This window comes from Camelus dromedarius, chromosome 2, assembly GCF_036321535.1.
Source record: "Camelus dromedarius isolate mCamDro1 chromosome 2, mCamDro1.pat, whole genome shotgun sequence".
Classification (NCBI taxonomy): Eukaryota; Metazoa; Chordata; class Mammalia; order Artiodactyla; family Camelidae; genus Camelus; species Camelus dromedarius.
The window spans coordinates 7,782,534-7,799,204 of NC_087437.1; the positions used below are offsets into that span (position 1 = coordinate 7,782,534).

The 16,671-nt window shown below is 38.7% G+C and overlaps 1 protein-coding gene across 1 annotated transcript in view; it reads left to right on the plus strand.

The window, feature by feature from the left end:
* The window catches only part of KCNH8 (potassium voltage-gated channel subfamily H member 8), a 351,827-nt gene that overhangs the window by 230,048 nt on the left and 105,108 nt on the right, over positions 1-16,671 (plus strand). The window contains exon 7 of the mRNA XM_010975364.3: positions 2,380-2,587. Within this exon, the coding sequence (XP_010973666.2) occupies positions 2,380-2,587 (208 nt within the window). The remainder of the gene's footprint in view (positions 1-2,379; positions 2,588-16,671) is intronic.

A 16,671-nucleotide genomic window follows, 5' to 3' on the forward strand; every position in this document is an offset into this window, starting at 1 on the left:
AAGGTGTTTATAATTCTCATCAGTGACAAATTCTGAGCAGCAGCCCCAGAGTGAAAAGAATGCTTTCTTTTTTCAGATTATATATTTCCATCTAAATCAAATATGCCTCTTTCTTCTGTCATTCATCTAGAACCAACGTTCATATTATACAGCAGGAAATGTTTGACTCAGATGGAAATATATATCTATATGTATATATATATGTGTGTGTATATATATATATATATATTTTTTTTTTTTTTAAGTGCTAGCAAAATCACCAGGGCTGCCTCATCCTGGACACCCAGGCTCATGTCCCTTATCTTTGCAAATGACTGTTGTTCTCATGTAAGGGCAACCCCACATTCTTCCCTCAAACATCCCCTTTGTGGCCATAGAAAATAAGGAGATTGCCTGCACCAGTGTATGTTCAGAGGGTGTCTCAGTCTGCTCAGGCTGCTGTAACAAAATATCATAAACTGGATGGCTTAAACAACTGGAATTTATTTCTCACACTCTTGAAGGCTGGGAAGTCCAAGATCAAGGTTCCAGCCAATTTGATTTTTCATGAGGATTCTCTACCTGACTTGTAGACTGCTGTTTTCTCTCTGTGTCGTCACATGGTCCTCACACGGCGAGGGGAGGGAGAGAGAGATTGGGGTGGGTGGGGAGCAAGAGACAGGGCTCTCTGCCCTCTTCTTATAAAGGCATTAATCCCATCTTGAGGACCCCACCCTCATGACCTCATCTAAAACCAAATTAGCTCCCATAGACCCATCTCCAAACACCATGGCATTGAGGGTTAGGGCTTCAGCCCATGACATTTGCAGGGACGCAGCTCAGTCCATAGCAGATGGTGTCATCCAGGGTTCACTCTACCTACAAAATTGTCATCTGTCTATCAAATTCACCTGCGTATACAACAAACTTCACTCCCAGTGAGTCCCTCTAAGCCACAAAGTAGAGGCTGCATCTGGCTTACAATCAGCAGGAGAAATAATAGATGAGAAGTTGGCTGTGAAGGAGAAGAAACTCTACACAGAGGAGTGACAAAAGGAATAAAAGATCACAGCTGCCTGGCAGTTTCCTCAAAGGATCCTACGATTTTATTATATTTCAGTATAGAATAATTCTCAAGATTACAGTTGAAAACACTTTTATGGAATATCTAATTGTTACAGGGAGCTTGGAGTGTTTTGTACCTTCACTTATAACTATCCATTCACTCATTTAACACAAGTTTATTGAGCATTTACTATGTGTCAAGCACTGTTCTAGGTACGTTTTTCTTGGCGATAAGGGAAGATGGTTAGAGGAAGGAGAAACCAGAAGTCTGTTGACTACAGTTAATTATAAAGGGAAAATCTCAAAAGTGCTGACCTTGAATGTCCAGAATCATAAAATTTTGTCCATATAGGAAGAATTAGGCTTAGGTGTAGTCTTAAAAATTCCTTCCTTCCTCTCTATTTATAATTCAGCCTCCAAGTCAGAAAGGGTCAAGGAATTTGTCAAACTCTATTTGCATTTTATTTGACTTTTCTGTTTTGGAGGCTCTTTGAAGGTGTGCAAAGAGTGTATTTTAGACTACCGTGTATGTTGTTAACAGTGACATTGACCTTTCTGGTGGACACAAATGGTGTACACTTTTCAGTTGAGCCCCCCTTAGTTACCAGTCTGTTGTTTTAGTTCATACAAAGGCAGGACTTAGGAGATTTTTCTAAAATTATGTTCCATTTAATTTTGGTTCCCTGAGCATGTTTGTTTAACAGAGAGCTCAGAATGTCTATGCTTCAGGCGAAGCTTTTCTCTGTCGATCGATAATGTTAGACAGAAGTTAGTAAAACACATGAGGCTGGAGGTGCTACTGGTGTTTGTCAGCAGATCTTACTCAAGATTTATAGGTCTGATTATTTAAAAATAAGAAACCTAAGTTAATTTTGTTACCACTTCACAGGATTTTACTTCACTCTATACCAATTTTTCTTACAAAGCACCCCCCCTTACACGTGCAGGAGGAGGGGAAGTGGAATTGGAAGAACATGTAGAAATGAAAAGAAAGGGGTAGAGACATCTCATATCCAATCTTAATCCTATAAAGCGTTTCAGCTGTGTATCAGAATATGTCCAGTTATATTCAGGCAAAGAAAAAGGCTAAATCCTAATGAAGGAAGATAAGTATTCATGCAAAGAAATTAAATTGTCTTATCATCCTTTATCCTGTCCCCGTCCGGTATAACATGTCAAGAAATTACGCAGGAATGGTCATAAAAGTGACCTAAGCGTTGGAATCCCAATTGTACTTAATTTCAAGAATTTCTCAGGGTGGCCGTCAGCTACGGTACCTGTTGTGGCCGCAGTGACCCCACGAGCCAAGCTGTGCGGCTGTGTCTCCCACCGCAGGTGTCTCTGGTGCATCTCCTGAAGACCGTCCGGCTGCTGCGACTTCTGCGTCTCCTGCAGAAGTTGGACCGTTACTCCCAGCACAGCACCATCGTCCTGACCCTGCTCATGTCCATGTTTGCCCTCCTTGCGCACTGGATGGCGTGTATCTGGTATGTCATTGGAAAAATGGAGAGGGAAGACAACAGCCTTCTGAAATGGGAAGTTGGTAAGGGCTCACACTTGTCGCATTTTCCATTTTTAAGTGAACAAGGAGATTGTCTAGACTTTGGAGAAGTGAACGATGAGTCTCTAAGTATATGTCATCTGACTGTTGATTTGCCTCATCTTTTTTTTTTTTTTTTGGAGGGGGGAGTGGAGAGGGTCCACAGTACAAGTGATTTCTTTTGAGAAAGTTTTCTAAAACCACCTTGCATTTTTTTGTTCAGAGAGCAACGGTTTCAGCTTGCAATGGGTTAACTTTTTTAAATGACCAGCAAGGCTGTAGAAATGTTTAGATTAGTAATGTGTGATGTTATCTCAACATATTTCATGGCAAGCTAGTAACAGTAAATCACTGGGTATCTGGCCAGTCGTTACAATATTTTTAAATCATAGAAAAATGATCACTTGTAACAGAGGTGGTGAGTTCATAGAAAAGATAATCTCTACTATTTTCTCCTTTAAAAAAAAGAGCAGTATCATACTAACGCTCTTTCCACATTTAGGATACTTTGATAATTTGTATTGGTACAGAGGACTGGGTGTTAACAAATACAATTTGTAAGATTTTGTGTCCCCATAATGCAGGGGAGCTTAAGGGAGATTTTCCAAGTGTTATATAATTCTGCATAAGTGATTCTGAAATATTCTGCACATGAACACATTTTTAAACTTAATGTGAAACATAAAAACTTTATAGAAAATGAAAATTCTGAATGCCATAACCCTCTATCCTAAAATTTCTGCATTCTTCTCACAATCTTTCTTTCTAGAGGATTGTCATTGTTCTTTATGTAGGATTTTTTTTCTTCTTAATCTGATATTTAATCAAAGAATCTGTTTCTTGGTTAGCTAGAAAACCCTTCACTTATCTTCTCCTTCGGAAACCAATCTTGGACTTTTAAAAGAAGCTCAGACCTCTGCACAGGGATAAAGCCACAGGAGATTCCCAAGGGAGAACACTCTAATTTCTTACACCAGCATTTAGTGCGGGATCCATTTGAACGTCTCTGGGTAGGGTCTCAGAAATGCCATCCTCTCACCATTGGGTATGGACAAAGCCTTCAGAGGGCGTCTTCGGAGAATGAGCTGGAAACCTTAAGAAAGCAGTTCAAGGGAGTGAATCTCTTCTCTAGGTTCTTAAAAATGTTCCTGCACATCTCAGTTTTGTCCCTGAGCTAGACAAAGAAATTGATGTGTTCTGATAACTTTCATCTCAGAATGGTTTTCTTATCTTCCTTATCACAGTGCTTTTTCTATGCTTTGCTGTGGACCTTCTATTCAGAAACAAAGTCAAGGGAGAAATAAAACTGTAGAATGAAAACAAAAGTATCCTGCATAAAGGCAATAGGAGAAAATGTGAGATGGAGGAAGACAAGAATTGATTAAAAGGAGAATCAAAGTCTGGATTGTACTTGGAGTCAAACATTCTCTGTCCCTCAGTATCGTTTCCCTTTTTATAACTGTCCTAAAAGGCTTCCTCATCACATTCTCTCGTGTGGTCCTCATGCTGTTCGGTGGATTACAGCCTGAGATCTCCGCCCTTTGTTTTGGATCCACATTAGAGTTCTGGCTTGTGGTCAGCCACCTGATTCCTCTTCGGACCTGACCTCATTTCTGTGAGGCCGCAGACCCGTACACTCATGTTAATTTGTATGGCTTGTCGAGTCGCAGGGTCTCCAGGCGGGGAAACCCAGCTTATTCACGCCCCCAGACTGAGTTGTACGAGGGAAGCTTTATGGTTCGTTTCCAGCACACCAGTCCTGCTGCAGACTTACAAGCAAGCTGACGTTTCTCTTCCCACAAGCATGCAGAGGTGTTGAAAGAGAAGCCAGCCGCCGGCACTGCTCCCCTGCTGCCCCCCACCACTCCTGCTGGGTCCTGCTGGGTCCTGCTGTTGTGGTTTAGGGTAATGAACGGGGAGCTTGTAAGCTGCAGGTCAGCTCATAAAGGCGAAATACAATGATGGGAAGAACATTGGCCTAGGGGCAAAGGACCTCTCCTGTCACAGCTCCAACACCCGCCAACCGTCAGATTTGTAGTAATTTTGTTCACCTGTCCGGGCCCTGGTTTCCTCATCTACAGCATGAGGAAACTTACGATGTTAACTTGAAAGGCTATTTCAGATTTATGACTTTAATGGAGGAACAAACCCAGTTTTATGTGCTTAGTGAGTCTATTTTTTTATCATAGCTCAGTACCCATGTCAGAAGCGACCATCAATGTCAACAAGTTTGAGGGGTGTGTCAGAAAGGACACCCTATGATCACAGCATGGCAAGGAATTGATATGTTTTACTCAGTTACGATAAAAAAAAAAACTGAGTATGTATCTTTAGGAAATTAGATCTATTGCCCAAACACCTCTAGGATGGCAGAACGCTAATTACGTCTGTCAGTACATAAACTTGGCTCCAAGGACTTTCCCTTCCCCTAAAATTACTTGCTTCATTTGTTCATTTAAAACATTCTCCAGCTGAGCTTTGGACACAAATTAAATAATTATGACCTTCCTTACCTGATTTTATAATGAAGCAGCTGAGAGTCTAGGCTGATTTAGTTTTTACTGTGTCATTGTCCATTAATAATACGTTTTACCTTTTTGTGTCCAGTTACCATGAACCAAAAAGTACATCACACAAATAAAACTTGATTAGAGAACACATTGTTCTCTAGCATTGTGACTACATTAGACACACAGGATGGATTCACCTTCCCAAGGAGTAAGATGGAACTTCCTTTCTGATCATCGTTAATTGCCCTGAAATGATTTCTTCCCCCTTTTTGTTTCTGGCAGGTCTACTACTTACAGGCAGAGAGACTTCCAGTATTTTGTATCAGACCAAATCAAACTTAATCTTTAAAAAATGTTTTATAGTGTCGCTTCTGTATAAGATCTCTATTTGGGGAAGGAAGAATGAAGACTCCTAGACTAGTTATATCAGAGGCAGGTTATGAACTGATTCGCCTGTGTTGTATTTTACTTGATATTTTCATGTGTTTCTGTACCGGATTTTAAGGAATTGGAGGTTTGGCTAATCGCTTCAGGGAATTTTAGTCCTGGAAGGACCTTGGTCCAGCTCCTCGGTTCCATGGTGAGGAATCCAGCTCTGCATTTTTGTCTCTGGGGGAAGAGGTTGTTATCTCTTGTGTCCACTGCTGCTGCTTGATTGTGGTGTGCAGTTTGCAGCACATGGCAAATGCATAAAAAAAAAATTGTTGAATGAATCAATCTCCAAGGTCATCTAATTACTAAATGACCGTCATGGGACAAGAGCCTAGATTCCCTAACTTCCTGCGTAGAAGTCTTCCTAGTAATTTTGAACATTATGGTATTATATGAAATGGCTGTTTGCCAGATTCTTTCCAGCAGGAAGTCTGAAGGAGAATAGGGTGGCCACTTAAGATTTGGTCATTCATTCAAAAAATATTTTTTGAGTGCCCACTGCATGCTTGGTCCTGTGTGAAGCACTGGCGATATCAAAAGAATCTAGTTCCTGTCATGATTAGATTAAAGTCTAGTGGGAAAAACAGACCAGTCGTTCAGTGGCTGTATCACAGTGACAAGTTCTGTAACAGGAACTTGTACAAAGGAGAGGCAGCTAAATTTCACCAGAATATCAACAAAGGTGTTTCCAAGATGAGTTGAGTTTTAAAGAATGAGTAGATCTTGTCTCTGCAGATGCCCAGAAATGGGCATGTGTCCTGCAGGGACAGGACTGTATGAAACAGTTCGCCAGGACCGGCATTAAGGGTGAAGTGGGGGAGGGTCATAGTAAGGTGATGAGATAAACAAGTAGGTAGTCAGGGACCAGGTCTTTAAAGACTGTTCATGCTAAGCTTTAGAGTTTAAACTTCATCCTAAGGCTACAGCAAGGCTCAGATTTCTCTCTTGAGCAGCAATCCCTGAATATGGAACCCCGGGAAGCAGGAGATGTTTTGTTTTGCTGCTTTTTCAACATCCGTAAGGTGGCTGTAATAATAATAGTGCCTCCCTCACTGAGGCTGCCAGTATTAAATTTGGCATCTATGTGAAGCATTTAGCACTGTGCCTGCCATCTAATAACTGCTCAATAAAGTAAGAGCTATTATAGCCATCATCCTGTCTTATTATGCCAGTTACTTCTAATAAAGACAGCCTCATGAGCTGGGACTAGACATACTCATCATTTTATATGGGAAGGGTTACTAAGTACTGGCTTTACAAGTGTTGCCTTCAAGGTTTAGTTGTACTGCTGGATAACTCATTACATAGTTTTTTAGATGGATCTTCAAAATAATATATCTGCCCAAACTTTCTATTTGAGTCAGACTTTGAAAAATGAGTGATTTTCACATAGCCTCATAATTGCACTTAAATAGGATATTTCCCCTTCAAGGCTAATGCAGGTGAGAGGTCCCACATCCTCCCTACATGCTTGTTGGGATATCAGGCTTTTATGGGATTTAGACACAAATCTAAAGTCTTACGTCTCAGTGTGGTGTTAAAATTTTAAAGTTTGTTTCGGTTGCAAAGAAATGTTTCAGAATATTTCTATAAGGCTCCAATAAGTATCTAGCTAAATATGCTTGAGAAGACTTTGCATGTTTTCTTAGATCCCAATTAATGTAGGGATATATTATTTTAATATAATAATTAACTTATAATTATATATTATAAATATAAGCATAAGTTATTGTATAATATAATATAATTAATAACTAATTAATAATTATATTTAGTTAATATAATATACATTATATAAATATATAATAAATACCTTATAAAGTTCAGTTTATGACATTTATAAAGTTCAATTAATGACACTGAATTAGTCCTTAAAGAGCTCCATTTGGATCATGAATAGAATATAATCATTCTGATTTAAGGTAGAAAGATTTGGATTTGAATCTTAACCAGGCCATGGTGACTTCAGTGTGTGACGTTTTCTACAACAATCTCTGTTTCCTCATCTGTAAAATGGGTGTGATAGTAGTGACTCTCACAGTGTTTTTTACGACTAGAGGTACTCAAGTTGATGTACCTAACTCTAGTTATATTGCTGCAGCTGGTAACTACCACCACCACCACCTCCAGTCTTATCACTAATCGAGGCCATTTTCAAACTGCAGCCACCTGCTTACACTTACGTCAGTGAGCTGCATAGAACTGAGGTAGCAATACTGTTCAAGTCTAGTGAAGAGGTGATATTTCTGTATCGGTCACAGTGCTTCATTTTTTGTTGTTGTGGAGGAGAGGTAATTAGGTTTATTTACTTATTTTATTATTATTTTTGGCTGATGGAGGTACTGGGGATTGAACCCAGGACCTTGTGCATGCAAAGCATGCACTGCCACTGAGCTGTACCATCCCCCCACAATTCTTAATGTCCTTTTCTGTTTTTGCTCACCATTTTTGATTGAAAGCAAAATCAGAAAAGGAGCGCATTAGCAGGACATGCAAACTCAGGATTAGAACGATGGAGAGCGAGAATGTGGGAGAAGAGTGTGGGCCAAGGCAGCTCCAGACACCCCAGTGCAAGAAGCCCAGTGGCTGACATTTTGCAGAGATGGACTGGACACATTTCTGCCTTTGTCGATGTCATGAGCAAGTCCTAACCTTCTGTTCGTCTCTGATTCACAGTCCCTGAAAGAATCCGATTGGCCAAGCTTACATCCTATGCTCAGACACTGACTGCTGGGCCAGGGGGAGGACCCCCCCCCGTACGTACCCCACTTACCTTCCATTTCCGAGGTGAGAAGTGGGGCCCTGTGTCTCTCCATTTCTGTACACAATGGAGAGTACCCCCATCACGTAAGATTTTAGATAGCCCCCTCAAAAAGACAGACGTCTTCTACCATAACAACTTTACCCCGACATTTAAAAACAAGTAGTAAAATTTATTTTTTAAAGTTTGTTAAAACGTTTCTGTAATCATCAGACCCCTCTCAGACGGCGTATGTCAGGTGGCATCAGCTGGAAGGCAGGCGGCGGTGATTCTCCATGCATCTTGCTCTCTGTAACACGGTGTGCGCTCCTGTGCCAGCCTCACCGGGGCACTCACCCAGCTGCACTTCCTCAGCTAGGCGGCGCTTTGATCGGTCACTGCCTTTTGTAGCTCAAATGCTACCTGCATTCCTCCTCGAAGCTATCTCTGTCTCTAAGGCGATGACATGCTGAACTTTAAATGATCTGCTTCAAAGGTTAGAGATGAGAGTATATTGTAATAGAGGGAAGCTCTTTTTATCTTTTAATCCTTTGGCTGGAGTACGCTTCTCCATTATAGATGCCTAAATGTGTATGTGTATCACTGGGGAGAGGAAAAAAAGCCCAAGAATTTAGAATGGGAAAAAAAGGATTAAGTCAGATATGATTTTCAAGTTTTCATTGACAATTTTAATCCTAAGTATCCTGATTCTCAGATAAAACATCATAAAAGCTGATTGATTTGAAGGGCTCTCTAGTTATTAACCGCTTAGCATGTACAAGCCTCATGTAATGGGAAAAAAATGACCAGGCTTATGATATCATGAGCTGATTATTTCAATAATTGTATTAAATTTTGCTCAAGAAGGTAGAATGGACTAGCAGTCTGCGTTTTCAGGTTCTGTGAAAAGGATTATAAAAACATTTTTAGGTAACCCTGACCTGTGGATTCTCATTCTTGGGACCAAATGGAATAAAGAAAGGGGAGAAAAGACTTAAAATGAGGTTTCTAATCATTCAAATGGACCCCAGGGAGGGACTCCTGGACTTAATTTTGTTTTGAAACAGTGTCTTGAATTTTAATATGCACCAGCATCATGCGAGGATTGCATTAAAAAACAGATTTTAATAAACAACAAGATCCTGTTGTTTAGCACAGGGAACTGTATTCAATATCTTGTAATAGCATATAATTTAAAAAAAGAATATGAAAAGGAATATATATGTATAAATGAATCACTGTCTGTACACCAGAAATTAACACTGCGTTGTAAATTGACTATACTTCAATTTAAAAAAAAAAAAAGCAGATTCTACTTTGGTAAATCTGAGGTGGAGCCCGAGACCCAGCATTTTTAATCAACTCCCTCATGAAATCAGGGCTGCTGGACCCCACGTCACACTTTGAGTAGCAAGGTTTTAAACAGTCTTGAGGGTTTTTGGTGAACTTAATACTCCTGGTTGTAAAGTCCTAAACTGTAAGGAGATAGGTTAGGGGGTCCCCAGAGAAAGAGAACCAGGCATGGCTCTCTTGACATAAGAGAAGCCGTCATGTGAGCTAAGCTTGGCCACAGTGCTTGCTGCTTGAACAGGTCTCAGAGATCAGTGTTCATAAGGCAAGTAAGAGAGCGCAGGAACAAAGGAAGAGCAGTCAGGAAACAATAGTCCAGCAGTAGAGGAGTCCGAGTTCCTCCTGAAGGGGTGTGCGTCACAATCGGACACAGTCTGAGCTCTGCAGGCACTAAGGCCCCCAGCCAGGTGGAGGATGGGAGGATGGTGTTGACCCTCCTGATTTCAGTCAATTAAAGCTCGGACTCTGGCAACCTTGGCCTCGAGTCTATGCTGAGTTCTTCTCTGCTCAAGCGCCTTCGTGAATATGCATATACCCTTAGCTTAAAACTTCCCCAGTTCTACTGTTCGGGCAGACACTGCTTTGGGAAAGCTCCCTGGTGTTCTGCTTACTTGTTGCAAATGATAAATCCTTCCTTCCACCGCTCTTCAGCTTGGTTGTGTCTGCTGGCTCGACACCCACCAGGAGGTGAACCCAGTTTTCGGGTAACAAATTCAGCAACAATTGAGTTCTTCCTCCCCTTTTCACTTTCCTATTCTTTTCCAGTCCCCATCCGACCTGCAAATTTGTTTGAATATAATTCATTCCTAATGAGCCAAGGAGGTCCTTGGGGAAGGAACTGACCTCAGTGCTGAAACGGTACAACACAGTGGCTTCAGTAGCACCATCATCAGAGACATCTGTGTCACCGACGTCTTCACACCACTGTCGGTTCTAAGAAACTACAGTCCAGTACCATCAGTTTTAAAAGGGTTGACAGTGCCCCACTTTGATAAAAAGCTTCTAGAAAACAGAAGCATTTCCATGTTTTAAGGAGCAAGATTTTACTCTTTTACCATAAAAAGCAAATGGTTTATTCTTAACACTCAGATTCGTCTCATACTTCATTTCTGAGTCATAACAATAAAGTTTGCTTATAAAAATTGGGGGAACAAAGTACACATGAATGTCCAGTTATGAGGTTGAATTATCTCTGCAGTCTGACCTTGTGTGTTTAAAATTGTTTGGGCATTTAGAGAGCCAGCAGTGCACAATTAGTTTTTAATTGCAGTGTTCTCAGTCCTTAGAAAAGGAACTTCTGGGTTTCATGTCACATATTGGGAGTTAATATGATTTCAAGTTGCCAGAGTCTCTTGGTAAGAGGACGCTCTTAGGCTAGAAAACACTGAAGCTGAAATATACTCTGACTGTCTCTGCTGCAGAGCTTCAGAGTGTGTGCACACTTCAGACCAAACACTCCAGGCAATGAATGGAGTTGGGTTTTTTTTTTTTCCTCTCTGGTGACACTTACAGTGTCTGTGAAACAACTCAGGAATGTGCATCAGACACTGAGTCTGTAACCCTGTTGTCTTAATTATTAACTGCTCAGTTTGGTACCTGGGGGCAGAGGGGCCCTGCAGGATTCTGCTCGGTTCCAGTCTCACAGTAAATCTACAAGAATCGGGTGAGAGATTATCCTCATGTACAAAATGCAAACCATACAAAAATACCTACTTTGCAGAGTCGTTTGTGAGCTTAAGTAAGAGAATGTGTATGAAAGCAGTTCGCAGACTGGACATTCTGCCTACCTCTGACCTCTTCCTTTCTACCCTATTGCGCTGTTCGAAGCTGTGGGGTGAGACTGGGGACAGTCTTGTCGTTCTGGCTCAGGGAATGCCAGATGCCACTGTTCTCAAATGAGTTCGGAGTTGAAGACGTATCTCACACAAGAAACACTATTTTTAGGATGGCCCAAAAGCGAACATGAGTATCCAAAGAAAAGAGAAAGAAATTTGCTTCTAGGAGGTAGAGGGGGAGTTTGATATAGCTGATTGAAGCTTGGCTCTCACTTACTTACTTACTTTACTTATATAATAAATATCTTAACTAGTTCCCAAGTATCATGTATCATTTACTGAATAATCCATTTATTCCCACTAACTAAATAAGGCATTTTAATCGTACTAAATTATTATGCATACTTATGACTATTACTAGGTTTCATTTTTATTCTACGGGCAATCTAATTTTATGCCAACATTGCAGAATTTTAATTATCATAGTGTTTAAATTTGGGTACATCAAATAGAATGGGGCCATTCTAGCTCATTTACAAATTCAGATTAATATTAGAAAAAAATTCTCCCCCCCGAAAATCCAAATGGCATTTTAATTGGAGTTATTTCAGGAATTAATTTGGGGAATTTTTATATCATTGAGATTTTTTTTTTGGTATCCAAGATTTTGATATTTCATCTCTGTTTTATTTAGCTTTTTATAGAATTAAGTGGAATTGTGTAGTTTTCTTCACGTAGGTTGCACATAGTTCTTAAGTTTATATGTATTATACGTTAGTGATTTATATCTCTTCAGTGAAATCTAGTGAAGTTACAGCAAATACTTAATAAAATAATCTTCTCAAACCAGTAGGCAAAAAAGAATACAGATATTAGAGAAACCAGGGAGAAATTTATTAGTATGCATACGTTATATGATCGTATTCCTAAAAAACTCAAAAAAGTAATTAAAACTAATGAAAAATTTAATATACTTGTTTGAAATATCTATAAATATTTTACAGTAACTAGATTTTTTTCTAATTTATTATTTTCAGTAATAACTGGAACAAAATTAATGGAAAACGGATTCCATCATATAAACATAAAATGTGTAATACTTAATAATTTAAATTCTGCAGGGTTTATATTCTAAACCTCTAGTTTTGCTTAATTTTGCTTCTGTTTGATGAGACCTCGTGATGTACAGGGAAGGACAGTGGGCTGGGAGTCATGATATCAAGATTCCAGCACTGGTTCCAGGCCTCATGTTTCTCTTCTGTGCAATGAGGTGTCAGAGCAAATGATCTCCAGAATCTTCAGAGCCTCAGCTCCTCGTTTTTATGTGAAGAAGAGGGAAACAAGAGGCTTTAAGAGTTATTCCACTCTCAGGTATTTCTGAAGATACAAATACATATTTCTTCTTCCAAAAATAGATGAACTGGTTTTGTGTGTGTGTGTGTGTGTGTGTGTGTGACTTCTGGCTCTTGTTCCAGAGAGGGAGTAGGGTTGACCTGATGTATATCTTTTTAAAATTATTTTTTAGTCTATATATTTCTTTCTCCAAGTCCAAACATAATATATTTTAAGTTTCAGTGCTAAGGAGTAAAGATAATTTTGTTTTAAATAATGGAAAATAATGTATGATTTCATTGGAACAGAATCCTGTGCCAGTATTTTTCTTAGAGTAGTATCTTCTTTACTTTTATCTGTTTCCTTTCCTCGCTAACTTTAAAAATACTGGGTCCAGATAAGAGTTCTTCTGGAGAGCAACCCTCAATGCAGCTTCTCCTGTCTTCTCACTAACATTCCTCTGAAGGTCAGGAGAAAGACATAATGTCACATCTTAGCCGTAATTGAAAAATAGGGCCAACTGTAGATCTATTATTACAAGAAACTAGAAGAATTTCCACTAAAAAGCAAGTGAATAGGGTTGGATTTTGTGTGTGTGTGTGTGTGTGTGTGTGTATATATATAACTGAATTATAGGCAGTTTACAATGATGTGTCAATTTCTGGTGTACAGCACAGTGCTTTAGTCATACATGAACGTGCATATATTCATTTTCATATTCTTTTCACATTAAGTTACTACAAGTATATAGTTCCCTGTGCTATACAGAAGAAACCTGTTGTTTCTCTCTCTTATATATGTTAATATCTGCAAATCTCGAACTCCCAGTTTATCCCTTCACACCCTCTTCTCCCCCTGGTAACCATAAGTTTGTTTTCTATGTCTATGAGTCTATTTCTGTTTTATATATAAGTTCATTTGTTTTTTGTTTTTTTTTTTTAGATTCCACGTATGAGTGATATCATATGGTATTTTTCTTTCTGGCTTACTTCACTTAGAATGACATTCTCCAGGAACATCCATGTTGCTGCAAATGGCATTATGTTGTTGGTTTTTGTGGCTGAATAGTATTCCATTGTATAAATATACCACTTCTTCTTTATCCAGTCATCTGTCAGTGGACATTTAGGCTGTTTCCATGTCTTGGCTATTGTAAATAGTGCTGCTATGAACATTGGGGTGCCGGTATCTTTTTGAATGAAGGTTCCCTCTGGATATATGCCCAGGAGCAGGATTCCTGGGTCATATGGTAAGTCTATTCCTAGTCTTTTGAGGAATCTCCATACTGTTTTCCATAATGGCTCCACCAAACTACATTCCCACCAGCAGTTTAGAGGGTTCCCTTTTCTCCACAGCCTCTCCAGCATTTGTGATTTGTGGGCTTTTGAATGATGGCCATTCTGACTGGTGTGAGGTGATACCTCATTGAAGTTTTGATTTGCATTTCTCTGATAATTAGCAATATTGAGAATTTTTTCATGTGCCTATTGGTCATTTGTATGTCTTCATTAGAGAAATGCTTGTTTAGGTCTTCTGCCCATTTTTGGATTGGGTAATTTGTTTTCTTATCAAGTTGTACGAGCTGAAGGATTGGATTTTTAAGTATAATCAACAGCAACTTGAATTTTTTCAAAGGCTCACACAATTGGAAGCCCTTCATCCTGCACTTATCCTCAGCACTCTGGTTCTAACAGCCAAGGTCTCCAAGAAAATGTAACAGTTTTCCTTCTACTGCTTAGGTGTTGCTTTGCAGCAGAATGGTGGTTACATCAAACCCAGTAGTTTTTCTGTGCCATCCAAAAATAAGAGAACCTTTAAAGTGTACAAATTTTCCCATTTTAGAGATGACGGCGGGGATAGGAGATACTAAAATGGTGGAGTAAATTGTTGGTAGTGACTGATTAGTAGAAAACTAAGTTCCATGAGTTTTGAAAAATTGTGTCATCACCAAATGGAACTTAAAATAGCACACACACCTTATAAATCACACCAACACAGAACATATAGAAAAAGACAGGAAAAGAGGAAATACCAAGAAAATACAAATGTTAAGAAGTAATAGGCCATTAAACATCATGATTTTAATGACTGTTCAATGACATGGGGAAAAGCTCAGGTTATTTCAAGTGAAGAACTCAGGATATGGATTTCTATATATCATATGATTCCTATTTTGGATGAAAAAGGAAAATATACATACACGTGAACTAGAAATAAATTTAATGAGTAGAAAAGTAAGTTACACATTTGTCTTTTCCCTTACATTTTTTGAAAACAATTGATTTGTATTAAATGAATATTTAGTTTACATCCGTTAAGCACCACCTACATGCGTGGTGCAGTGCTTAATACATTTGTGTGCATTTCCCATCTGCTCTTTATTGCAATCCCATGAGGCAGGTATTTTCAACCCCATTTTGCAAAAAAACAAAACAAAACAAAAACTAAAGCTTGAAAAGTTTGAAATTTCCTGGAAATTTATTTTTTTACTTACAAAATATTTTAACACAAAAAAAGTTTACAATGAATATAATAGACACCTAAAAATTGTATCTTTTAACATTTTGCCTTAACATGTTTGCTTTATTTCTATTTTCAAAATCAATACAATACTGTAGATAAAGCCAGAGCCCCACTGCCCTTCACTTCCCCCTTATTCCCTCCTGCTTTCCTCCTTACTGCTCGAAAGTGTGTAAGATTCCCTTAGATGCTGTTTTTATGATACAGTGTATTAGTAAAGCAGTATATGGTGTCATTTTGTCTCATCATCTTCCATATAAATCATCACAAATGTGAGTAGCAGCAGTGGTAATGGTAATAGTAAGAGTAGTAGTAGTAATAATAGTAATCAGAGTTATATGGGGCTTTCTCGGTGCCAGGCACTGTTCTAGGCACTTTGCAGGGACTCAGTCATTTAATCTTGCCATAATTTTAGGAGCCGAATACTATTAACATCTCTATTTACAGATGAGAAAACTGACACACAGAGATTAAATGACTTGCCCTGGATACACAGATAATATACATAGGAACTGGGTTTTCTCTCTTCTTTGTATCTGTTTACAATCTCATTGAGGTTTTTTTTTTCCTTAAGATTAATCCTTCGTAGGTATAAATCTTGTATGGTTTTATTTATTTATTTATTTATTTATTTATTTATTTATTTATTGAAGTATAGTTTATTTATAATGTTGTCTTAGTTTCTGATGTATAGCAAAGTGATTCAACTATACACACACACATATATATCTATATATTCATTTTCATATTCTTTTTCATTATAGGCTATTACAAGGTATTGAATGTAGTTTCCTGTGCTCTACAGTAAGACACTGTTGTTATATCTATTTTATATATAGTAGTATATGCAGATCCTGAACCCCCAATTCTTAACTGTTTAATAGAATTCTGTTGCACAGTAAGCCAGTTTACTCATCCTGTTGGTTGACTTATCCATCCCCTACTGAGTTGCTTTGCACCTGTCACCATTACCAGTGGTGGGCAATAAGCACTCAAATACGCATGTGCGAGAATTTCCCTGGGTAGGAGATGTAGAAGTGTGCTTGCTTGGTCAAAGGGCTTGTGCATCTGCAAAGTTAACACATGTTGTCAACTTTTCCTCGGAAGCAATTGTATTCATTAATTATTTGGTCAGTCATGTTATATGTGTTCTTTCCTGAGATTGTTACCAATGTTTTTAAATTTGTGAAAACCTTGGAGGGTATTGGGGAGTGGAGGGTATAAAGTAATGTCTAATTCTTGTTTAAATTTCCATTTCCCTGAGTAAGTAAGGTAGAACTTCGTTTTTGGGGGGTTTTTGGGGGGCAGCGGATTGGCCACTCTGGTTTCCTCTTTGGTAAATTAGACTCTCAACTCATTAATTTGCAATTTCTCTTCTTTCCTAAATCTATTGAGGTCTTTAAAAATTAGTTTTCAAAGTATATAGAA